Source organism: Andrena cerasifolii, chromosome 15 (genome assembly GCF_050908995.1).
Source record: "Andrena cerasifolii isolate SP2316 chromosome 15, iyAndCera1_principal, whole genome shotgun sequence".
In the NCBI taxonomy this organism is placed as follows: Eukaryota; Metazoa; Arthropoda; class Insecta; order Hymenoptera; family Andrenidae; genus Andrena; species Andrena cerasifolii.
Window position 1 is genome coordinate 6,063,371 of NC_135132.1, and position 27,334 is coordinate 6,090,704.

Here is a 27,334-nt window from a genome sequence, read left to right on the forward strand (position 1 = left end):
ATATTACATACCACGTTGTACCATTTTGAAGTGACATATTTGTTCTAATAATAACGTACTATTAGTAATAATAATTCTTTTTATTGCACCAGTAGACTTCACGAAAATAACAAGTAGATAAAGAAAAAAGTATTGCAGTTAGTTTGACTGCTGTCTAGTTCTAGCCTACTTACCAACAACTCAACCCTCCTGTTTTTTGAATTTGCAAACCTTTTAATAACATTTTCAATATCCAATATTCACATTAATATTGCGATATACTTATGTACCTACGAAGAACAAAGCAAGTTCATTCAACCTATCTTCTGTCATCCTTGACCTCAACCAGGTTTTGAGTCTTCTGAGAGTTGAGAAGAATCGATCATTAATAACTTATAATAAATTAACCTCCGAAAGGTAGTCAGATCACCATTACTAAAAAAATCAATTTGTTATTAAAACCGAATAAATCTGCAGTTTCTTTGGGATAAATCGTTGAAATAATACCATAAACAATTTAAAATAAAATACATTTCCCTTCATGGGGAGGATCTGGATCCGCGCTTGTCTGTGGTAGGGTAATGGAAAGTTTAGTTGCACCTTCTGTTCTTCATTGTGGATCACAGTGGTTGGTACTGCATCGCGCACTATTTTTTTAATGCGATAAAGTGGTGTACAGAGTTAGGTCGGGGCTAGGTTCCATCATCATTCGAATCACTTTGAACGTTATTTAAAAGTAGGGTAATAGCGGTCTACAGCTCTACTCTGCTTTTTCACTTTACATCGCAGGGTATACCGCCGCACTGTACACTAGTTGAGAGAAGTAAGATGAAAAATACTAATTCTAAGTTTCCCTTTTTGCGCACGCCTTCCTTTCCTTTTTTCTTCTTTTTGTTTTGTATTTTACTTTGTAATTTATACTATTTCTATTACTATTGTACTTTGTCATTGGCCTTTGGGTTAGACTTAAGAGCAACAAATTTCTGACAATGAGTCTTGCCCGTTAAGTGTTTTTGCTGAACGTAATAAAGACATATTATTATTATTATTATTGTTATTATTATTATTATTATTGTTATTATTATTATTATTATTATTATTATTATTATTATTATTATTATTATTATTTGTACTTTCGTCATAGCACATATTATAATTATTATTATTTAAGGAGAAATTTTGGGAGCCTCGAAGGGTCTCGAAAGCCCTGATGAGCTTTCTATTTCTGATTTGATGTAGGTCAAGTTGCATTTACCATTGTAATTTTAACCTACTTTTCTTTGCCTGTGCCCCGTGGTGGTAATTTTGAGCTCCTAATGCGTATTTAGACGAACCTAAATACATTTAAAAGGTGAAATGAACTGCTGTATTAAACAACTAATTAGGGCAGAGTAATAAACCCAATTAGTAAAATTACCATTTTTTAAATTAGTACCGTGCCTTCCAGACAAAAATCGAGAGAAATTCGCGAAATTTTTAAACTGTTTTCCTGCGAAGGGCAACAGCGCTCGTCAAAATTCGAAGATGATCTGGTGCCTGGACACCTGAATAGATCGTAGTAAAGAGAAATGTAGGAGTTTCTCACGGACTAACGATGAACTTCCATTATTACTACGAAATTCGAACCGCGACTGTGTATCAGATTGTATTTCCAGCGGTAAATTCGAGTAATGAAAAGAAGGGAGATGGAAACAAATGAAGGAAACCAATCGTCCTTCGCAATTTGAAAAAGCAACGAAGAAATTGAATATGAAAATAAGGTTCTCGCGATTGAAATGAAAACGAAACATGCAGGTGAAAAGGGGACAGGAAAGAAGGAAAAAAATCGTAAATTGGTTTTTGTAATTGAAATGCTGGTTTGGGAAAAGAAAATAGAGGCAATGGAGGAATTTACAAATATTATCCACTTACTATAATAACTGTTTTACTATAATTAATACTACCTTCCTTAGTTAAAATCTCCTATCCAGCATGTTCTCGAATTAATTAAAGTTCCACACGTTTCTTACCTTTTAAGTAAAATTAGGAAACCCCACGTGCTTCGCAGAGATCTATAAACAGTCTAATTAATTTATCCCAACTGCTTTTTAGTTGCTTAAAATATCCCATCTGAAGCGTTTAATTAATTGCCAGGTAAATAATACAATTATCTACCAGTACACCTATGGCAAAAAAATTATATCAGGCTGTTAAGAAATAATGCCTACATTTTCTACGTTGCAGGAAGGAAAACAAGGAGGACACAAAGAAGATGGTGAAACTTCAGTTTCCTCGGATGCTCCGAAATGCCAAACAGGACATTGTGACTAACAAGGAGGGTAGTTTATGTGCCCACCTCCGATCATTTTGATTTTTGGATATGTTATAGAGGACCGAAAAATAAGAAACACGTGTTTTTTTATTTCCCCCCGTTTTCATATTTGGGGGGTGAACACTGCGTTCAAGGTTAGGGTTGAAAAATCATTTTTGTGGATTTTTGAAAATCTGGTGAGCCAGTCATATTTCGCATTCAAAGACACAAAATTCGTCCATTGACACTACTCCCCTATCTCTAATAGTTCTCGAGATATTCCACAAAAATGATTTTCCAACCCCAACTTTCAACGCAGTTTTCACCCGCCAAATACGAAAACGGGGAAAAATAAAAAAACACGTATTTCTTATTTTTCGGTCCTCTATAACATATCCAAAAATCAAAATGATCGGAGGCGGACACCTAAAAAACTCTCCTTGTAAGTAAAGCAGAATAAGGGTTGCACTGAACGAGCCATCTATTAATTTATACAGATCTTCTAATTAGGCAGTTTGGGCAAAGTAATTGCGTGGAAGCAAGAAGTTAGGCAGCGGGATCAGTCTGACTGTAACACAACTTATCCAACCGCGAGACACAAGCCGCATGGAAATATTGCGGTCCTTGTAAACATTTGCCTCCGAGTCAGATCGTGTAAGCAAATCGATTTACGTAAGTGAAAAGCTCGCTTTTGGAGCCAAGCCATCGGCTCCGTTTCAACCATAGCTGAGTCACGCGGCTCCTGGAGGGGAGAGTCCTGGAAACCGCGTGCAATTCGCGACACTAAACTTCCTGGATAGAAATATACACTTGCGCCAGGCGTTGCACAAGTCTGCACCCACTCACAATTCGGTCTGAACTACTGTGCGTTAACTTCGAAAAATTCTCACCCCGCAGCAGAATCAGACCCAGCTGGAGCAGCCGAGGCTTTTTAATGCCGAGAACATTAATATCTTTTTACAGGCAGGATATGGTAAACAGTTTTCCACCCAATGAACAAGAAATTGCAGACAATCTTTCCATTCTGAAGTAGTTGGTAAAAGTTTCAGCTTCCTCATCAGCAAGGTAAAGGAGAAGAAACTTATTCCTTTAATAGAGAATCCTGAACCTGAGGCTCAACTGAAGAGTTCGGTGATTAAAACTTCATCGTTTCTTATGAAAAGTGAACGCATGGAGTCACACAGAGATTAAGCCAGTGATTCCCCACCTGGGAGTCACCACGGTTTTTGGGGGATTTTTTTTAAATTATTAAGTTAGAATTATATTCTGTTAATTTTATTTTTTTAATGTGTTTTCGCTGGCTTATTAAATTTTAATTATCTTATATGGGGGAGGGGGGTAGCAGGTTATTTGATTATTATAAAAGGGGATGGGGACTGAGAAAAGAATGGGAAACACTGAAGTAAAATATCTCTGGTTTCCAATGACTAACAGAAATAGCAATAATTCAACAAAAATATCTTTAAGGGTCCCAAAAAATCGGCCGTTTTTGGTCCCACGATTTTGGAACAGAATTTTGTGCCAAACGATAGCTTATGGTGAGACATCAATCGCAAGAAATTTTCAAGTTGAGCAGACAATTAGTTTCTGAGATATGGGAGGTCGAAGTTAAAACACCTGCTACTACGACATTTATTTTTCTTCATTTTGATTTTTGGAAATGGCGATGGATATGGTACATGCAGCCTAGGATATTCACCTTATCCAGGGAATCATACCACTATGGTTGCCATGTTTTTCCTTCAAACTTATGTTAAGAAAATTTTAAAAAGGGTTTATTAAAAATTTTTTTCTTCGAAGTTTTCTTAACGCAAATTTGCAACGTATATTGCACCGTTAAATATATTAAAATTGATGAATATTTTCTATTTTTTTTTAATAGTCTCTTAAGACAGCGTGCTAAAGATATGTAATAAAAAATTTCTATGAAAACTGTAAATTATTCTTAAAAAAAATTCTTAAAAATGACTTACATTTCCAGGCGTCACAGTGGTGTCCCGCCTTAAGTCACTCTATAAGTCCGCAAAGTTGTCCAAAATTCAGTTCCAAAATCGCAGGGCCAAAATCGGCCTAAAAATCTCCTCATTGTTGCGTCCCTCTTTCAGCAATCACCTAACTGCCATTTCCAAATTCATCCACTAACTACTTCCTCTACCCCACCTTACACCCAATTAAAGCGCAGAAACGACTCGTCACAGGAAGGTCGCGATGTGTCGCTGCCAAAGCTCGTCAGACCTTCATCAAGGAGGAAGAGGTTAACCTCTCGACGATTCTCCTCCAAACAAACCCAATTAACCTACCAGCGATTGCTGTCTAGTGCACCGATCCCTGCCGCAGCGGCTGAGCCCAGCAGCTCGGCGAGAAGCTATCGAGGCTGCACAGGATGGGAGTTAACCCGATTCCCTGGACAGCGGAACGTGGCAGCTCCTTGTGACGGTGAATTCGATCGGGCCAGCTCCGAGTAACGACGCACTATTCCCCTGCACACGGGGACCGACAAAGGCGGAGCAGCCTTTCCTGCTTTTGAGGAAGCTGCCTCTGACGAGCATGCTCCGCTTCCTCTTTGCCAGCCCGCCCCTTTCTTGCTTAATATAGCCCAGGTGCTTGCCCCCTGCGCGGCTGACATTGCACGGGAAAGGCTGGCAGCCTTCTGAAAGGACTTAGTCAACCTTGAACGGCACCTCATCCGTGTCCTCTATGCGGATGCTTGGATGCAAAAGACGAGCCTGCTAGAGAATCGCAACTTTGACATTCTTGCGCCACGGGGGCTTCTGATATTACTGCTCCCCCAGCTGAGGATAGTTTCTCAGGGACTTCTCGCCCTGGGATTCTTAATTGGAGGCGCTTGGCGCGATATTGTGAGGAAGGTGCGGATGGGAAGACAATTTTGCTGCAAAGATGGGTGTTTCTGTTTGAAGAAGAGTTCCGCTGTCAGCTTTCGGGGATCCTGGATGTAATTTGTGAATAACTGCAGAGTGGAAATGCTCCTGCAGGGGGATTGCATGGCAATGTGATTTTAATGAATGCTCGCAAATCTGTTTTGCATATTGAAATTAATATTAATTTTGATATGAAGTGGAGTTGTAGCTAGCTATATCCAACAACTTAAAAGGGATATTACCCAACTGTTGCAAAAATATTTGACGCCTATTTTTTTTATCAGCACATGTCCATATCTGTGGGGTGAAATCAGCCCTCAAAGTTGGGGCTGAAAAACACGTTTGTCCCCATATCTCGGAAACTATGCACTATGGAGAAAAATTTTGTAGACGAAAATATTGTATTTTTTTATAACAAATTCAGCTACGTAATCAGATTCAGTGAAGAAAAATATTTTTAGTATATTATTTAAACAAATTGATGAATTATGAATCTGATTGCGTGGCTAAATTTGTTGTAAAAATATACATTATTTTCTTCAAAAAGATTATTCTCTGTAGTGCATAGTTTCCCATATTTTCGGGCTGTGAATACAAAATTGCTATTTTCAGAAAGTGCTATTTTCAATCTAAGTTTCCATCTTCTTTTGTTAATAAAAAAAAAAACTAAACCTGGGGAAAAGGGGGGCTGCTATGGCACCACTCCCTTTAGGGATATCTTAATATCAAATTTTTTTTTGAAGCTTAACTTATACCCAAAAAGGCCTGTGTCTTGATTTTTTTAAATATAACCTTTTTTTATATGAAAAAAAAATCATAAACCCTATTTTTCGATCCGTCTAGGTAAAGGTATGTATCCCCTTAAGATCGCCTGGAATTGATCACTTAAATTTCAAGGAGGAAAATAAAGAAAGTGAAAAAACATTGCAGCAACAATTAACTGCTTTCCTCCGGTGCAGTGATTCGCCCTCGGAGTGTTCGGAATAATCGTCCCTCCCCTTGCCCCGCGACGCGAATGGAACAGACAGCGTCCTTCATTTCGCGGCAACACGATTCCATAAGTCGCGGTGGCTTTTCCAGCTGACAACATTTCCTGGAAACGATCGAAGAACTCCATCCCCTTTCTTCGAAATAACTTCGCGGCGAGTAGCATTGCCACCCCAGCGAAATAAAACGCGGAGACCACGATTCCGTTGCAGGCAAATTTCAAGGAAAGTCGTCTCCGACGATTCACGACCTGAATCATTAAAGAGAGTAAATACGGGGCAGGTATGCCAGCCACGTTTTCAGCTACGCGACAGGTAACGCTGTCTTAAGAGCAACAGAACGGATTAAGTAAATGAAGGGATCTTCATCTCGTCGAAAGTGATTGGAAAATATTTTCCTGCATCTACGAATTCTCGAGGGGAAAAGCTTTGGGGGAAATTTCACTCTGAAATTGAATTTAAAAGAATCTAGGAAAATATTTTGTTAATTTAGTTTGTTTATTCAACAATGAGACGTGATTTATGGTTTGTGTGATAGGGATGTGATTCGTCGTTAAAAAATACATCGAAAATGTGGAACAATGTTTTTTCGTACGAGGCTTCCTTTTCGAAAAAAAATGAGTTTTAAAATGGGTGCGCCGGCGCCTGTTCTAAGAAAATGTACCTAATTACTTCTCAGTGCGATTCTATGTAGTGTATACAGTGTTATAAGACTGAAGTACGTATTTAATTGAAGAGTTGAGTTGTTTTGTGGCTATTTTGAGAAAATTGAAATTTTTGCCTCGGTAATTTACAGGTGTTTAATTTGAATAAACGGTGCCGGTTCAAAGAACTCAATTTTGTATGCGTCAACGTGAGTTATGGATTCAACGATGTTCCAGTTTAAGAAGAAAAGGGGCTGTTAGCATAGGGAAACATGATAAATTACTCTGACACGCGTGATATAGTGCACGTTTCAGTGAAACATAGTAATCCCCACGTTGAGAACCACTGGCAGCCGTAAGCGGAGCAGGCGTCTGATAGCGACACATTCAAATTCAATTTTCTCAAGCACCAAGCGTCGTACGGAAAAAATGTATTCCACAATTTCGACTCATTTTTTAATGCGGAATCACCCCCATACACTTTTGCCATGACTTTCATTGCGATTCAAGTTTACCAACGATATTTTTACTTCTACAGCCAATTCAGCTTTAGTACAACTTCTAATTGTAGTTCTAGTTCAGTTTAGTTTTTTTCTAGCTCTTCTTTTCTAATCTCGTGCTCTGACACTTCACACAGAGCTTAGGCATAATAGCAGCTACAGTTTGGGCCTCGCCTTTGCACCACCCTATGTAATTAAATTGGTGTAATAAAGGCGGGAAATAAAAGAGATAAAAATTGGCGCCATACATGCTCAATGAAATAAAACTTTTTTTTAAAATTAATATAACATAAACTCGTCCATTTACTTTCTAAAGTATGCACTAGAATAAATATATTCAATGATATTCGCGAAATATATTCAAATTTATACTACACAACCTCAGCCACTTCTGAGTCTGTTCATCCAGAACAATTCCAAAGATGCCGCAAGGGTTTCAGTACTATTATGACGATTCCCTAAATCGTCATAGTAAATATTAATTTATGACCTACACTATGGTCTAGCTAATCGCAGTGAATAGATAACGACGCGTGGGGTAATAAAGGGATAATGTGATTCTTCCTCTAAAGACAATCGTCGTTTATGAAGGCCTACGTTCTCCAGTCGGCTTTGCGGCTTAAATTCACTGCCTACTCTATCGTTTGGCACGGAATGTAAGCTCGGCCTCCACGGTAAGCAAAACGTGATCGAGCATTCTGAAGACGTGGGGTGACTCAATGCACTCCACTGTGTCTAACTTCGAAGCTCACATCGGCGTAAGTAAGTTTGTTCTGATCTAATTCCGCGGCAGTGGAGAATTATCCGTGAGCAACTATTTTGCGTGATATGGCACGGATTTAGAAGTACATTCCAGCGTTCGTGTTCTTGTGGATTGCACTCGAACCGCGGATTTGATATTCGTTTTACTTTTTGCAGTTTTTGAGGTTATTGTTTAGGCATTATGGATATATTTATAGTTTGATTATTATTGATATATTAATACTTGATTATTGCTGAAATACTTATACTTGATTATCATTTATATGTGAATACTTTATTATAATTGATATACTTACACTTGATTATCATTGATACACGTACTTGATTATAACCGATATATTAACACTTGATTATAATTGATATATCAATACTTGATTATAATTTATATACTTAAACTTGATTATCATTGATATACATACTTGATTATAACTGATATATTAACACTTGACTATAATTGATATATCAATACTTGATTATAATTTATATACTTATACTTGATTATAATATCACTGATATACTAATACTTGATCATGTACGCATGGATTTACTAATATTTGATTATTATTAATATATTAATACTTGATTATAATTAATATACTTATACTTGATTATAATTTATATACTTAAACTTGATTATCATTGATATACATACTTGATTGTAATTGATATATTAACACTTGACTATAATTGATATATCAATACTGGATTATAATTTATATACTTATACTTGATTATAATATCACTGATATACTAATACTTGATCATGTACGTATTGATTTACTAATATTTGATTATTATTCACATATTTATACGTGGATATTATTCACTGACTAATATTTAAACTCGATATTTTAGGATTTGCTCTGATTACTTGGGATCTACATATTGTGTAACCATTGAAAGTTTGAGTATTACTATTTTCAAGCATGTATACGTTTCAATATTATTATTTACGCATGTTATGGCCTTCGAATACGTGAGCTTCGGTGTACTATTACTCTGAAATATTACTATTTTTTAATATCGCTATCCTGGAACAAATTATTATTTCTGAATAACAAATTTCCCTAGTAGTACTAGTTTTACATGATATCCCTACACAGTCAAGGAAGATTTAATACTTCCAACTCAGGAAACGTGATAGAGTTTACTCTTGTTATTAAGCAAACTAGCCATTCGTTCAGCATTCTAATACTCGCAGAATTGATCGTTAACTGAAATGTTACGGTCACGTAATACTTGGAATCTTGAACTTTCAATGGCGCACGATTCAGGATTGCCAGCGCCGATTGTCGGTGTTCAAATATGTCGTGTGAAATCGACATTACGAGAGCCTGAAATCCCACTCGCTCTCGTTACCTCTGAACTTAATCTGTGCTTCGCAACCTGTCAGGATCAGTCCAGATTTTCAGTTCGTTGCAATTAGCGTGTTTAATCTAGACAACATGTAATCACGCTTACGAAAATCAGCGTGTCAAGGATTCCTATTAATAACACGTCACGGTATCTTCCAGAACCACCTAAACTGGAGTTTTCAAACAAACTATCAGGCAAATTAATTTAAAATGTACGTGGTATCACTTAATGCGAATTAATTGAGTGTTTACAATTCGGACGTAAATATCGTGAGTTCAAACAACCCTGCCTTCTAATTAATGTAATTAAACCATTGAACGTTGTTTAAAAATAAAATATTTGCTAAAAATTAAATATATTTTTGTAAAATTTATAATTATATTCATATTTTTATAATAAAAAATTTCCTTCGATTTTAACAACTTTTGTCTTCTTAATTAGCGAGAAAATTCTTCGCGAAAATTCGAATATTGGACAATATCAATACTACTAGCGCCTTACTAATAATAATCAGTGAAAAAGAAAATAAAAATTGAGTTATAAAATGAAATCTGTGCCCCATGGTATTAATAATGAGAAACTGCTACCAAGGATATCAGTTTTATTTTTCTAGTAATTATCTCTGATTTCAACAAATGTTTGGGCAAAGTATCGTCGCAATTAAACGGGTAAATATGCTTTAACGTATATCTCCAGCTTCCACGACTGCACGTAAATTCAACAGCCATTGTTTTACTCCAAGGAAATTAAACTAAAAGCAGACAGCGAGTCAGTTACAGAACCAATTGTTTTCCCGGGACAAGTATAAACAAAAATAAAATTAACTGACTCCCCCCTGTTTCAACACGAACGTTCAGAGTAATTAAATCACTGCTCGTGGTCCCCCCACCCCCAGCGGGGGACGCTTAGAAATTGCAAAATCGATTGTTTTCCGTGCTGTTTTATAGTTGCAATATTCAGACAATGGGAATTGTTATTTATTTCAAAGCTACTGGTAAAACGAGAGGCGAAAGATTAAATAAATAAATAACTAATTTTTGGAAATATGATGGGGTAAATTGAAAATTTATCACAAAGCAGGACAATGGAACAAATGTCATTTTAGCGACAAGCAGTCTGAAACTGCCTGTTATAATAACAAAATCACCTTTGGAATTATCAAACATTATTTCCTTGCGAAATAAAGTAGTAAATCGAAGATGACTAAATATAAAATAAATTATGGACTAAATAAACATTTTTCATGCAAACAATTGTCAACCATTTGTTTCTAGTAAAATAGAAGGAAAAGAGTTACATAAGCCATTTACCTTCATTGGAAAGCACAACGAAGTGATGAAAATTGCAGACAATCTTTTCTTTGTGTCTTCAAGCGACCTACAAAAAATTATTTACCACTTTTTTCATATTATATTTTAATTGAACACTCGATGGTTGATAATCAGTGCAAATATAACAATATAACTCACGTCAGAGTAAGTAACGAATAAAAAAGACCATTCTGCTGCCAGTATTATTCCTAATAAGACTGTTCTCAGTAGAACGAGACGTTATATGTCAGACGCAACGAAGCACCAAGGTTCTCCCTACGAAATTTTTATTTTGATTTCTCAAAAAATGAAGACTTCGATTAAAAAATAATAATGAACCAAAATTCCAGTCCCTTTAATTTCCATTCGATTGGAAATATCTCGAATTAAGTGCCTAGACGAGTGGCTGAGGTTATCGCCAGGGAATCAGATTAATCAGGATCCTCTAACGCGGCTCGAATTTTCCTCACCAGTCATGTCGAGCAATCGATAAAGCAATTAGACAGCCAATAGATTATTAAGGTCGCAATTGGCAGGTGGGGGCGACACTCTTCTCGAAAATTAGGGGGGAAAGCCTTAACCACGGAAGGCTGCAGCTCCATAAATTTTACCTGGAAAATTAATACACGACGCTAATCGCGCGCCGCCATTGGAATTTCTGTCGAATTTCATTCGCAGCATGGATCACCGCGAAACGTAACCGTCGATTGCTGCCAGCATAATTACGAGCAGAGCTAAATGAATATTTCCTGATTAATCGGATTAATTCGTCTGCCATTCATTACTCTTCTGTCGTGCAACACGAAATTTTCTGAGCGCCTGCATTGAAATTCAAACGCTCGCAGAGCAATGTAAAGTTAAGCTGGAATTATGGTGATATTAATCCATAAATATTAGGGCCAGTTGGAGAAATTGGGGCGAGCAATAATTTTTCTTTAAACCGGTGGCGAAGAACGTTAGCGAAGAATAATGTGAAGTGCCTTAATTAAGGAAACAGAATTTGTGTTTTCGCAGGTTTTAAAAAAAGAATATCGAATTTTTCAGAATTTATTCGGTCATCGAGCTCTTGATATATTCAGAGATAAAAAAAAATATTAATGTTACTCGAAGGCGGAAAATAGTTAAGAACGAGAAATAAGGAGGAAGAACAAGAGAATTTTTCTTCGGGTAAGCACGAGTGTAAGAGGACACACGGTTTTCTTTGAGCTAGCAACAACGCTGAAGATAATAGGATGATAAGATTGCAATGGGGTTTCCAGAACAGTGGAGCTGTGTCTGGCTGCATACTCCCCCATACTACTTATTCCACTACATCGCGTCTAATGCGCAAACACAGCAAGTATCCGACCCTTGGAATAAAGAAGTAGCATGAGACCTGTTGTAGAAATGGAAATACAATGCCAAGGAGGGGATTAACTTGAGTGCTGTTTTTCTTGACTCTATGACAGTTACATATAACGATTGAATTCCAAAAAATAATTTGCTATGGTGGAACAGGCGGTGGAGAATACTAATAATAATAAGAAGAATAATGTCTTTATACATTCCATTTGCATACAATTAACAAACAAGAGAAACTAATTGTACTGTGACATGCAATGGGCGAGATTCAGCAATTTGTTGCTATTAAGTCTAACCCTGAAAATAACAACAAAATAATAATCTGTTCAGTAAGGTTGCTTTAGAGACTTGTATTCGCTGTTTTATTGATTCCACGTGTTCATGTATTTTCGTGGACAGTAAAGGTACCAAAATTCTTCGACCACTTCATTTTAGAACACCCTGTATACGTTTAAATATGAACAATTTTGATGAACAGTCCTTTCATGGAAAACAGTTCATATAAGCACGATTCATTCACTTTTGAATACCCTAATCAGTATTACAAGGTACACCTCCAAATATTTTGGACCCTCAATTTTAAATCTTCCTGTATAAAATGGAATAAACATCACTGAATCAACGCTGGCCTAATAATCAAGAGCCCAACGGGTATTACTGAGTATTATACACCACAAAATTCGCAGGTTCACCCTTCTTGAACCAGCCTGTATAATTTTGAATGAAAATTGCAGAATCAATAGCGGTGCGATGGTGAATAGCTCGATTAGATGTACTCTTATATAAGTACTACAAAGTATATTTACAAAATCCGTTGACCCTCTATTTTAAATCTCCCTGTAGAACCATAAATAAAAAACGCTAAATTGGAACTGATGTTCCACTGCACATTATTGATTTACTTTCCTATTCAGTTACCCTCATCAGTGTACGGCGAAATTTGTAGACCCTCGCTCTGAAACTCCCTGTATACCTTCAATCAAATGATTCCCGGCAAGTATTCTAACAAATGTGCTTCAATAAATACCAAACAACACAACGTGTGAATAATTGTGAAATAAACGAGTGACGAGAATTTTCGAATTTATTTCTTTTTTAATTTAATTCTGCTATCGATACGTCCTCGATGATCTTAGGCTCCTGGATGTTATGAGTGGGGGATACATGTTGTTGGCAGCAACCGTCAACGAATGTACGGGGCAGGGAACGCTTCGGGCGTCGAATTTTTGTTTCCCCTCCACTTATTGATCGAACAGTCGAAGCTCGGCGAGAATGAGAACCGCAAATATTGAGAATGACACGAGTATTTGGACAAACGAACGGTGCAATCCCTCCGGTGCAAATATTGGCCGGATGAAATTCGTAATGCGACACGCGGTGATACGCAAACGTTGTTTTTCCCCGTGTTTTGAAATTAATTACAGTCTCTCAGTAGCGTCGCAGAAAGCAGAGAACTGAACAGTTCAAAATACAATTTGAAGTCCTTTGAATACTCGAAATACTCTTTTTGGGCCATAAAAAATGGCGCCCAGTACGATTTGTAAACCACACAAAGAGGGTGAACCAACTTTGAGTCAGTAATTAGGCTAAAATTTTTAATTTTTTTAAAAAAATTTTTTATGAAAAATTTGCTAAATTTTGTCTCAGTTTTAAAATGATTATTTAGGAAAATATACGGTAGGAAATATCACTGTTCACCTAGTTTACGATTTATTACCTGGAACGTGACTTGAACTCTGAATTTTGAAATAAAAAGTGATTTTAGAAGAGGCACCAAACTTTTCAGCTCGATAACTCGACGATAACTTAAAATTTCTTATCTCCGAACGACAGGACTGTGGATTCTCAAGAACTTTAGCTGCGAGCCGACTTTTAAGTGGATCTCAGCGATGCGGAGGTCGGGAAAAAGTAAAACCGAGGCTGCTAACGCTTGAAACTTTCGTTAAATGAATGGTGAAAAGCTTCGCGTCGACCGACTGCACATTTACAGTGGATAAAACACTTAGGGGGCCCTACTTCCAGAAAATGTCATAGCTAATGTTTTATTTAATGTGCACTTTAAAAAAATTCGATGAAAATCTCCAAGTTTATTATTTACAAAGCGGGTTGAACTTTTGCTAAAACCACTTTCGATTTATTAGTTACTGTCCACTTTAATTACTGAAGAAGAGTGACACTCCAAAATTTTATCAAGATTTATTAATTCTCTTGAATCATAAAAATAATTGAAATTTGACTAAAAATTTCATTTTAAATTGTAATTCGTCAATTTTTAATTCTCACGTGCTTCAAATGAAATTTTCCCAACAATAAACAAAGAATAAATAAGAAACAAGACGTAATAAACAACGATCAGTATTAATAATTCTCAAAATTTAATGAAGAATTTATAAATAACACAAGAATACCCAAAATTATTCTATTCCCAAATTTCAAATAATTCAAAAATAAAAATCGAACTAGATATGAAACTTAAACTTTGATAATACCATCTTCAACATAAAACCGTCACCCGTTAGATCTATTTTCAATCAAGGGACAGAGATATCAAGTGCTTCCGCCACACTTAATGGCGTCGCTTTAATAAAGGATTACAGGACTACTATTAATTTGCGTTTTAAATTCGCTCAATGCTCCGGCCGGCTTTTAGTCGACCTGAATTCCTGGCGAAATTTATGTTCCACTAAAATAACGTGACCGCGCAAATTTTAGGAAAGTCGCGACGACACTGCACGTGATAACATTATCACTCGAATCGCTTAATACTTCTTTTCTCTTCCTTCGTTCACGATGATGATACTTGTGAGAACTTATTTTAAAATTTTTTAAAACTGCAACTGATATTTGAAAAAAATATTTCGAAATTGCATTGCTGTGTAAAATGTGTTTTCAATTTTTGCTTTAATTGGAATATAAGGATATTTACTTCAATATGGAGGAAGAATTAAAAGCAATTAAAAATAAGCTTTTGATTTTGTAAATTTTGGAAAGCCAAAAATTCGTCGCGTCGTGCAGAAAATATTTTTGAAATGGATTTGAGGGTGGTAGATGAGAGTATTTATTATCGTAGCAGGTTTCTTTTCAAATCTGTTGGATTCAGAATTTTTCCTTTAGCGTCAAAAATGTTTCAAGCAGACTCTGGGGGCTTCAATAACTCGCAGAATTGCTAATTTGTGATCCCTTTGATGACGGAAAGGGAGAACGCCAATCTTGGCAGCAAGGTTCACGAGGATGAAAAATAAGAAGAGGGAAAAGGGATTTAAAAAAAAAGTGGACTTTGAAGTCTCGACAGTGATTTCTTTTAAAGGAAGTAGATCTTCTAAGCATGGACTTCTTCGTTCTGACAAATGGAAATACTGGAAGTAATGCAGTAATAGAATTAGAGGGGAGTGAACTGCATATCTCATAAATCAACGTGTCTGACTATGCGGGGTCACATACTACTTAGGCGGATTAGAAACTCCCGTCCCAAAAATGTAGCAAAATAAAAAAAAAATGAATGCTTTATGATGCAGCAGTAGGTACCAGAAACGGCGGCAATTAACACTGATCCAAAAAATATGTAATTTTAAAGTTATTAGTGCTAAAAGAAACACAGAAAATTGAGAAAAAAGTATTGTCATGAAATATCATTTCCCTGGACCTTTCCTTTTGTATTGTATATTAGTTAGACAACATCCATTTTTTTATTACCACAAATTATTGTTTAATTAAGTTTGCAAATTTATGAAAATCGGTTTTATTTGTCAAAGAAATATCGTTTAAGGAAGAAGGAGAGAAAAATGGCGGGTCGTCCCGCGCGATATTGATCAAAGCTTTACTGAACGAGATCGCTGCACTCTACAGAGCTTTCGAAATGCAACCGAAGGTGGCAGCACCGTACGACTAAAAAATTTACCAACGACCGGAGCTTGAAATCACGTTACCGACGTGCGAGGACTTTGAACCCTACTGTTTCATCGATGGGTCAACCAAAACAGCACAGTTGTCGTGCGATGGACTACAAAATTTAAAAAAAGTGGGGATCAAAATTGGGGATGTGTCTTTACACACAAATTTGAATTTTTTCATATTTTTTGGTCCATTCTTTGAATTTTGAGATCTATCGCAAAAAGTGTTCTGATCAGGTTAACCCATAAATGTAGTGGAATAATTTTTACATAAAACCGATACAAATAACAGGAATTCAACATGTACCCAGCGAAACGTAACACTGACTACTGAAAAATCGTCACCAGTAATGAGTACATACACCTATAGTTGTAAAGAGCAACTAGGGTTACTTGATCTTTGTAAAACAATCACAGTCGTCACATAAAATTAAAACTCATGTATCTAACACAGTCCCGCTCAGTAAAAAAAATTAAAATTAAATTAAAATTAAATTAATCATAATTTTATATATTAATAATAATTTTAAAATAAAATTAAACTAAAAATGGTCTATTCAAAAGATGTTACCAGTTACCCCCAAGCACCCCCAAAATGGTCAAAACCAACTAGGAAATCACTAGGTCCCCACAACAAAAGCACCATAGTTACCACACAATATTCAAGCAAACTACTCCATTACAGTCTCCAAATCAGTAAAATCTCAAATTCACGGTTGAAGAGGTGCTACCAGTTCCAAGTACTACCATAGTTATGGTTAGCACCTAGGTGGTCACTAAGCGCTCACAATAACGCCATCAAGCACAGGCAGACAATCTCAAAAATATATACTGCACACTCTGAATCATCCCTTCGCGGCAACAGCACAATTCAGCCCTCACGATCCCTAGACCCACTCCTTTCTGATAAGGGACGTGTTTCATCCCGCGTGCAGTACACGTGATTTATACTCACCGAACTTCATGGCCGACCACCACCGTCCAACCCCTGCGTCTCCTCTTATCTTTCCGCCGCAATATTTCCGCGACACTGAGCCTTTCCATCGCGCGACACGTGTCCCCAACAAATCTTCCAGGCTGCTATTAAACCGGCCTCGCCTCGCTAACTTTCCTCCCGCCCGCAGTTCGGCCAGTGCGCCTCATGGTAGACGGCCACGAAGAAAAAGCTTAACGGAGGAGTTTAACGAACTTCGATATCCTCTATTGTTTAAGATTCCTGATGCCAGGTCTCGCGGAAGCGAAGATAGGACCGTTGGGCTTGACTTTTTGATATCTCCGAGCTGAATGTATGTCTCTGGAAAGCAGTTTGACTGCTGGCACCCCCGGGGCTCAGGATATTGCGCTTTTGGTGCAGTTCATTTGCTACAAGGTAGCTAAGTTCTTTGAAGTCTTTCAGAAATGGTCCTTTGAACTGGATGCCCCGAAGGTTTCAGCTTTACATTTTCCTAGTCGTTCGAGACGCACTGTCAAAGGTATGTGTAAAGCGTGCAGGATGCAGGAAACTTCCAGTTGAATTGTGCAGTTACAAACATTGTGACTATACTTATTGTGACACATCAGGTTATCGATCAAGTTGAGCCTTAAGAAGTGTTCAGGTAAAAACCATCCCAGTCAATCCCCAACAATCATTGCACTTGCAAGGTGTCTTAACAATCACTGTGGCCTAGATAACTAACCTGTCCAGGATACATTCACAGAAAACGCCTTCAAGAGCGCCACATCAACTACACCACGTAATCACGTAAACTGACCAGTACTTCAATGATATCCTCATCAATCCCAGCCACGACACTGAGTTAAGTATCCTCACCCATCCACAAGACCATCAGCAATCCCAACTGACCTAGGTGCCTCAGGAACACTGGCCCACTCGAAAATCTCACACCACCTCTATAACCTCACAAACCACCTAGCAAGAATCCCAGAAGCTCCACAGCCACAGTAAATTTTGCAAAATTTAAACAAAAACACCTTCAGATTCCCATCTGAGCACTCTGTGCACCCAGCTTCGTAAATGGCACTGCAGGACACCCAGTCAACTTGGATCCAACTGTCTACTGGCCAACTGGGCTCAGTGTTGGGGATTAAACAAACGTCACCAGGTGGTTTTATCCGCAGATATCTCTGACTCGAAACCGAAATCGATGGGCACCAGCAAGGCAGACCCCGCTTCCTGCTACTGTGATCCTCTTATCGGGCAGGATCTTCAGACGGAGAGCGGGCACGCATCGGATAAGCATCTGAACTTCGCGACGCTTCGCACAGCACTGAATGCCGCATTGTATTTATAGAGCGAGTTGGATTATTTTGAACGGCGTCGCTTTTCTCACGTACACGTCGTTTGTTCCGAGTCCCTCCCGTACCAACGAAGCTCCGCTGCCTTTCGTGGAAACCCCCTTTCCGCTGCCCATGAGGATTCTCGCTAACACGTTACACTGACTGCTTGTGACTTCTTTTGGGATGCGGTCGACCTTGACCACTAATGTGTCGTTCCTGTTGTTATTTCTGCGTTCGGAGATTTCTAGCTCGTTGGCACACCGAAAAAGTATCTTCGAATATAGAGGCAGGATAGCTTCCTGGGTGGGTGTGGGCTTATATTCGAACCTGGACCACACGCGATTACTCAACTAACGAGTTTAGTTGAAGAAATTTATGGTGGGGGTGAATTTTGAAAAAACGATTTTTTGCAAATTCTTTACTACCATGGTTTAAGTCGGGAATTATGCAACTTTGAACTGGAGTACCTATTGCTGTGCCTATATATTGTGTTGGGAGTACATGAAGTGTACTTTTGAAAAGGATCAGATTTTTTCGAATTTTCGAGCTGGCGAGTTTCCCTTGTGAGTGAAAGCAACGTGGTCACTTGACATTCGGTTGATTAGCTGTGCCGAGAACTGACGTGCACCTTGGAATTATTGCATGAGTATAGTTTTCTTGAATTGGAAGTTAAATGATCATTTTTAATAACTAATTACGCTTTGATGACGTTTAATGCAATTTTTGCATCAGAATTCTTTTTAATTCTTTTATTACAATATTTGAGGGAGAAGAGATGATTTGAGAAAAAATATATGAGGCACTGAGAGCAAACATGTATTAACCCACATTGAAAAAAAAATATTTTTTCCTATTTTATGTAATTAATACAGCCTATTGGAGTACATTATTGCTACTAACTCAATTTCGCAAAAAATGTGAGTTAGTCCGTTTTTGCTCTCAATGCTTCATACATAGACGAGATTATATTTGAAGTAGAGGGTGGTATAAAATTTTTAACAGCACTCCTGCATCCTTCAAACTGCTTCAGAGTCCAAGGATGAGCACCACTGGCGACAGAATCGTGTCGAGACATTTTTTATATAGTCTCTTTGGCACGAAGTCCGTGTCACATTTTATTAGTCGCACCAACGTCACAGCAATGAATTTTTCACCCGACATATCGTCCAGGCTGCCGGGGATAGTTGAACAAATGTCGATCTTTGTGAATTTGTGTCTGTCCAACTGAATTCCAATCCACACACACGGATTACAAGACAAAGGTTCGTTATTAATAGATATCAACAGCATTGAAAGAATGTTGAGATAATTGTTACTTGAAAATTATCTACAGTGAGAGATATTTAATAAAAACAGTTTTTTTATATTATTTAAGTATTCATCGCTTAAAAGGGCCCATAAATTGAAATGTTTAGCGAAGTTTTTAACAAAGAAAGTTACATAACAGCAGAAGAATTTGATACATAAAAAATGTCAAGAAGGACTTGATACAAAGAAAATTTCTATGTGAAACATATGTATATTTCAAAGTTTCGTCAGCGTTGCAGTCACTTTCACTAAAATCCAGACTATAGAATACAATTTCTATATACAGTAGAAATTCCTTAAAAAATTAAAACAAATCCAACCGTGAAAGCAGTAACCGCGAATAGAAGTGCCCACCCCCAAGAGGTTTCCTTTGGCAGGAATGCAAGAGCTGCCGCTGAATTGCCATTTCAATTTTCTTTGAAAGCACATGATCATACCTATAGTCTGAGCACGTGGAAAATTCATTTCCGCGCAATACCGGGCGGGTTCAACGTCGTGGAATAATTCTTGGTCGAAAGAATCACAGAAGTTTCCGAATTTCATGGCTCGACGAAGAAGGAACGTTTACCAAATAATTGCCAATAGCGTGTCAAACGATGATTAAAATAAGAGGAGACTGGTGCCAAAGTTTCTGATTCAATGAACCAGTCGTGTGCACGTTCTAATTTCTTCATTTGTGATTCAACACGTGACTCCGAGAATGGAAATCCTGGTGGAAAATAATGGGGAAGGTTCAGAATTCATATGGAAATTTTAAGAATATTTGGAGCGCAGTGGTGATCGGATAATGGGAGGAGATAATTAAATGGTGTGGTGGGGAGGACTCCAGCTCGGCAGCCTCGAGTCCCGCTCATGCTTGCCCTGACTATAACCGAGAAATCACTCAGAAAACACGGAACTAGACTCTCATATTAGGGTGGCCCTTATTTATGTGTCGATTTTTTTTTTTGTATTTCTTTGCACTCATCCCTTAGTTCCCTGGTTCCATTTGATAAAAAAATAGTCCCTGAAAAAGATTATTGCAATCGGACAACAAGAAAGGGTGCCGACCGGGCCTTAAAGTTTAGAATTCATCAATGGTTCGAATTTGAAGAATTTCTCAAAAATGGTAAGTCCTATCGAAATTTTGTTCAAATAATATTAAAAAGAGCGTTAAATTTTCTACAATTACTGTTTATATCATTTTTTCGTGCTTCCAACCATTTTTTAGATAATCACGTTTGAATATAGACAGTTCTGCAGTTTGCGCGTCCCACCTGTACGGCGTTACGTATTGTACACCGTAGTGCCGACCTCTCTATATTCAAACGTGATTATCTAAAAAATGGTTGGAAGCACAGAAAAATTATATATACAGTAATTGTAGAAAATTGAATGCTCTTTTTAATATTATTTGAACAAAATTTCGATAGGGCTTACCATTTTTGAGAAATTCTTCAAATTCAAACCATTGATGAATTCTAAACTTTAAGGCCGGGTCGGCACCATTTACTACTGTCTGATTGTAATAAATATAGTTTAGTTAGTTCTACGCGAATTAATATTATTATTTAAATAAATTATTATTATTATTATTGTCCTTATTATTATGAAAAGACTATGTTTATCTATTTTGTTTATTTTTATATTTTCCAGGTGTTCGTAAAGTAATTCACATTTTTAAAAAATCCCGGGATTTTTGGAATCCAAAAAACAGCCGGGATCCCGGAATACCGTATCACAAAAACTACTCTGCGTTCTGACTTTAATTACTTCTGGATACTCAAAATTATATTAAGTAGCATTACTTTCCACCATCACAGAATTTCATTACCAAGACACTAGAAACAATTTAAAAATCACAGAAAAGTTTATTCTTTTAGTAATATTCGCCGGCAGCGGTGTGAAATGTGAAAGGAATATCTCCAAGCGACAAAAATCAACGGACAACAAGTTATGTTTAGACGCCTCGCGTTGATCGCAAGCCGGGAAGGTCGCGGATTATTTATCGCGAACAAGAAATTCCACGTCGCGTGTATAAATCGGAGGGAGTCACGGGGTGGTCCGCGTTATAATGGACCGTATTTCGGGATCCAATAGTCCCGTGGCCGACGGTGGCCAACTTGGTGCGCGCGTCGAGTCGATTTTTCTCGCACCCGCGCGAAAATTTGGCAGAAGCCCCGCGGAGCCGACTCGTGTCGCAAGAGCCGCGACGTGAATCATAAGCTGTTATAATCTGGGCGCGCAAGCCGCGCGCCAAATCGCAGGAAGTCGCGTGTCGTCCGCGACATTCCGTGGAAAACGGGACGCGCACCTGGCTGTCAGCCTAGGGTCCAACAAATCTCGGATAAAAAATTGTTTTCCGATTGGCGCGCGATTCCAAAATTTATTAAAGTGCCATTTTGCATATTAAGGGGCACGGATGTTACCAACCGTGATTACAGCCCCACTCTTCAAGCTTACTACTCTCGCAGAACGCAGGCTCACCGCGGAGCTGATTTTTGTTTAAACTTATAAAAATTAAGTCCCAAAATTAAATTAACTGTTCTGGTTTTGTAGCACAAATTAACTTCAACGAGCTGTCAAGAAACCTGCGGACGCATCCTTTATTTGATTCCAGATGGTCAGGATATAGTTTATTTATTTAATTTATTTGTTTATTACGAGATGACAACCCTTTGACACATTATAATAACACGAACAGACATAATATAGGGAACCAACAAATAAGATAAAATTGAAACTTGAAATTAAAATAACAAATACCAAAGAAAATAACAGGAAGAGATGAAGTAAAATAAACAGATGCTGCAATGTCAATATCAATTACAAAGTAATGATCCAGTATACAAGAAACGTGAGTTTTTCAATCTAGAAAAGGAAATGGCGATGATATCAATATAATTACAATATTTATTTGCGAGCATAGGTACAAATTCTGTGAATGCAATTGTATTATAATATACCTACATATAATTATTATATAGTTGTTATATACTATTTAATTTATATTTCGATGATGTCGACCCTTTTTCGGGTTCCCTCAACTCGTTTTGTAAAATGTTGCACAGAGTACTGGGTTAAACGATAAACAAAATAAGCACATGTTTAGGGCATCAGGAGAAAAGGGTGCTCGACATAAATTTTCTGAATTTTAGAATATAACTTTTACTAGAAACACCTTTTGATAAAATTATCGAAAGTACCTAAGAAAATGTTTATATGGTGTACATGGTGCGAATTAAAATTTTCAGACTCTAGTCATTCTGTGAAATTTTTAAATACTAAAAGAATTCTTGTTAATAATAATAATAATTGTATTGGGGCCTGAAACAGAAGGAGGAAGTTTGTGGATTATCTCTGAATTTCAACGGCGTTTAATCGCGAGGTGGATTAAGGCATCGACGAGGGAAAAATAGTATAATCGATATCCATTCGACTCAAACTCGTGTTCCACACGAATACTTTTTTAATTGGTTGTTTTTCGCCACCTTTTCTTGCCATGGCAAGCGAACTGTTACTCGATGCTTAATGGTTCGTTTAATTAATCGAGGCCCTTGGTAGAACTTCCCATGGTACATTTCTTTTCTACCACTTTTTTTCACTGCCAGCAATTGACAGCAATTCCATTTCTTAAATGCTGAATTTTAGTGTTTGGTAGAGTTTAGGAGTGATGCGACGTTGAAGCTCTTTTGATTATTTCTTCTTTCGTAGCGGTTACAGTAAAAATTGATTGGATGTTTAACATTACGAATTTCTGAATATCTAAATTTACAAATTCTCAATTTCTGAATATCAAAAATTTCAAATTCCCAATTTCTGAATAATCGAATCTCTCTGATTTCTGAATATCCCGATTTTCAAATTCCGAACTTCTGAATATATAAATTCCCAAATTCTCAATTTCTGAATCTCAAAATTTCCCAATGTCCAATTTCTAAATATTTAAATTTCCAAACTTTTGATTTCTGAATATCCAGATTTCCAGATTCCCAATTTCTCAAACGATTATTGATGATTTCTTTTAATTATTTCTTCTTTCGAAGCGACTACAATAAAAATTGATTGAATTTTTAATATTCCGATTTCCAAACTTTTTAAATTTTAATTGAATATTGTTCACTTTGGCGAATAAGTAAAATGGTTTTAAATGGCCGATTACGTTGTAGAATGGCAACTTGTTGCGTTACTTTTGATGGAGGGATTCTATAATTATGTTTCGTGCAGAAGGATTTTCGAATGTGAACCAGGCCGAAAAACTGAAATTCTGAGTGTCTGGTGGAGCGGTATGTGGGCCGCAACCTTGTCACAAAATTCGTGTCTGTTATTTTGTGGTGTAGCTTTGCAATCGCAAGGTACATCGATGCATCCGTTAAGGAGTGGCCTCATTTTCGAAATGACAATGAAACCGATGTTAATATTAAGCTGCTACCGAATTTTTTGCTTCACATTCTTTTGTAACGCGGAGTTCGCAAATAACACCCCCCTTAGCAATTTGCATTTGACGCATCGAAAAATATGGAACCGTTGAAATATAAAGAGTAGATGACTTAGGAAGTAAACAATCAAACATTCCTAACTGTAAGAAGCTAAAAAAGATTTTTAAATATCATAATCACTTTAAATTTTCAGAACTTTCGCAAAGAAATTCGTATTTTGTAGCACGATAAAAGGAAGATAAATAAAAATAGAAGCATGATCGGAAGGCATGCTTATAAAATGAACGAAGACTGATTAAAAATAAGATTTCAAGTGATTCTTGACGAATGAGAGTGATCTGTCTGAAAATTGAATTTTCGTCGCCATTCATCAACGTCAGCTCTGAGGACACCCTGAGTCTGACAGGACTCTTAATTGAAATTAAATGAACATTAATTGCAAAGCAACGGTATAATCACTATGTAAAAAAATATAGGTTCAACTATTGTTGTAAATCCAACTTGAAAATAAAATGAGAGCACCCCCACATTTTATATTTTCCATACACGCAAAAATGTTGGCTGTTAATCGAATACATTAGTCTTCAGAGCAATTTGTACAATGTATGAAAAATATTGTTAAACTGAACTGTATTAAAAAATAGTACTTCGAAATATCTGTCTTCGTTATCAGATACTCGAAGTCGGTTGCCACATTGTGGCGCCATCAGTAGACTCCGATCGAAGCTGTCTGACCAAGCACGGGGCCATACTACTGCTGCAGCGGTAAGTACGATTCGGGACGCAGAACATCAATAAAACCAGAGCATTTTTCTTAATAGAAGAACCGTATCAAATGTTACAGCACATTTTACTGCAAAATGTGCTGATTTTTATGCTGCACCGCGTTTTTAGTTATTTCCATTGCATACTCTTGTTAGTGAGGAAAAGGACTGAAGTTTCGAAAAATAGGTGGCGAATGTAAATAACCATAAATAATACAGCTTCTCTTTTATGACGAAGTACCTGTCATAGAAAATGGACCAAGAGATGGAACATAGCTATTTGAAACCTCGACGATTCAAAGCGCTATTTTCGAAGCAATACAAACAAACACCAATCCCTTCACATGTATTTGCACTTTGCACACTATACACTGTGAAATATTACATGAATTCTTATTTCAGATCCTCAATTTTCTAACCAACTACCACTTGTTTTTTAAAGGGTGGTTGCAAAACAGTTTCACGACTGAATCTCGCCTTTGCACTATTTTTTTCTTTACATTTCTTCCTCTTTCCTTCTTATTCCTATTTTTGTATTGTGCAATAAAGACGCTCGATTAGGGTTTGTCGATTTTTAAAAACCGGGTTGAAAAACCGCTTTTTTTATAAACCGGTTTTATATACTAGAATTAATATGTGAAAATGAATTAATTATTTAATTTAAAACGTTAACATTTTGACTTGAAGTTGCCTCTGGCACAAGCATGTTGTAGTAGGCAACAGTTTACTGTAAAACTAATCTTCGTGAGTTCATATTTTCTGAAGAAAAATACTAAATGAAATAAAGATTAATAATTTATATTTTGTATGGATTTTAGTTATTTTAGGTTTCGTTCATTAGGTCTTGTATGCAGTGTATTTTATTGTGTTATATTTTTGTAAATCCATAAATATTATATGAACTCAAAAATTGAATGGATTTTTTTTTTTGGTTTTGTATAGATAGAGTATATTTTATTTTGTTATATGTTTGTAACTCCATAATTATTATAAAAGAACTGAAAATTTTTAAAATAAGTACAAATATGTATTTACTATTTTAATTATATTTTTTTATGAAAATTCGAAAACCAGTTTAACCGATTTTTTGGGGAATAGTAGAATTCGAAAACCGGTTTTTTCAAAAGTCGGTTTTTGTATAAACTATGCGCTGAATAATAATAATATTTATAATTTCTCAAAAAAATGGTCAATTCTGCCCTTTCAACTAAAACAGCCTTTCAGCAATTCCTCTCTAACCTACAAACGTTCCCCCAACCTAATTCAACCTACCCAGCAGGCAACCACAAGATAAAGACCTATTTTTTAGGAACACCTAACCCCTAATAGGAGTGTCCCCCAAAGCCGGTACGGTAATCCGGCGCCACAAGAAAGGCCACGTGAGAGGAGGCCTGGACACCTAGTCAAAGGCAGGGAATTTCCTCAACGGCGTCGATTTTCCTCGCCTTTGGACCCGACAAGAATTAGACCAGTTCAGGATGCACGTCGGCGCCAAGGAGAAAAGCAAACCGCGGCGGCTTAAGCACTTTGCGATTGCTCGCGAACATTAAAATGCAAATGAAGGCCGCCAGGCGACGCTGCAGGAAGGGCTCGCTCTGTTTGCCCGCGAAGAGACTTCGGTTTGCTCGGCGATTCGTTTCCACGAACGAGCGGAGCGTCGCTAACACGATAAACAAATACATGGGGCGTGCAATAGGGACCAACGGCGCGCAGCTAGATCCGCGGCAGCCGCGTAATTGCGCCAGAGTTTACGGGGAACTGGAACTTCGAGGGTCCGGGGACAAGCGCTAGGGATTTGGGCAATTACGTGTCAGTATTCGAATTGGGGATTGAAGTTCTGGTATTTCTGTGCTTGTTGGTATCAGCAGACTGGTAGGAGCTGAGCACCAAGCAGATGGAGGATTGGTGGTGGATGATGACTGAGTCTTTGGTTATGTCCCAAGTTTGTGGGGGATTGAAGATTAGGCGCTTTGGCGGGTTAACACAGAGATGGTTAAGTGTTGGGAGGTGAGTTTTAGAGATGTGCAGAATATTGAGTCAATCCTGGAGGAAGGCTGAGTTTCTGGAGGTACCCTATTCCGTGGCAGCTGAAGATCAGGAGTTCTGAGGATTGGGGATTGCTGGTCAGGTGTTTGGAATCAGTCTAATTCGATGGGACCTGGTACCCAGGTGTTTGAAGGTATTCTACCTCCATTTGAGATGCTTCAGACCAGTGATAGGTGATCTTTATGAATTTCAAGAAACTGAACTGATGATTGGTAAAAGCTAGAGAACAGACAAATCGACCTGGTCCAAGTACTTGATAAATTGAAGAACTATAGAAGCTAAAGAATAAGGATTTAGAAAGCGCAAAAGCTTGTCTATGAGGACCCCAAGAAGGAACATAACCTTACTCCAGCATGGACCACCAAGAACGATCAATGGCTACCTAATGCCATTTTCTATGTGAAGCATGAATCCGATGCGCCTCCTGCAACATCCAAATACACTTGGAAACGATGTTGAACGCCCACCAGCCGCGGGATAATGCTTCGCATGCAACCCCGTTTCGTTACGACACCGCGGAGAATGCACTGGTTTCGTCAGTAGGCATAATTTGCATAATGGCCCGGGGACCAAGTGGCTTTTCG

At 37.4% G+C, this 27,334-nt stretch overlaps 1 protein-coding gene across 4 annotated transcripts in view; it reads right to left on the reverse strand.

Annotated features, from left to right (window-relative positions):
* Dnc (phosphodiesterase dunce) overlaps positions 1–27,334 on the reverse strand; it is a 483,414-nt gene that overhangs the window by 209,353 nt on the left and 246,727 nt on the right. The window contains exon 1 of one of the 4 annotated variants that reach the window (XM_076827795.1): positions 16,893–18,254. The exons of the other annotated variants lie outside the window; for them this stretch is intronic. Coding sequence (XP_076683910.1) covers positions 16,893–16,981 — 89 coding nt within the window. The 5' untranslated portion in view covers positions 16,982–18,254. Of the gene's footprint in view, positions 1–16,892; positions 18,255–27,334 lie in introns of those variants that run through there. 4 annotated transcript variants of the gene reach the window in all.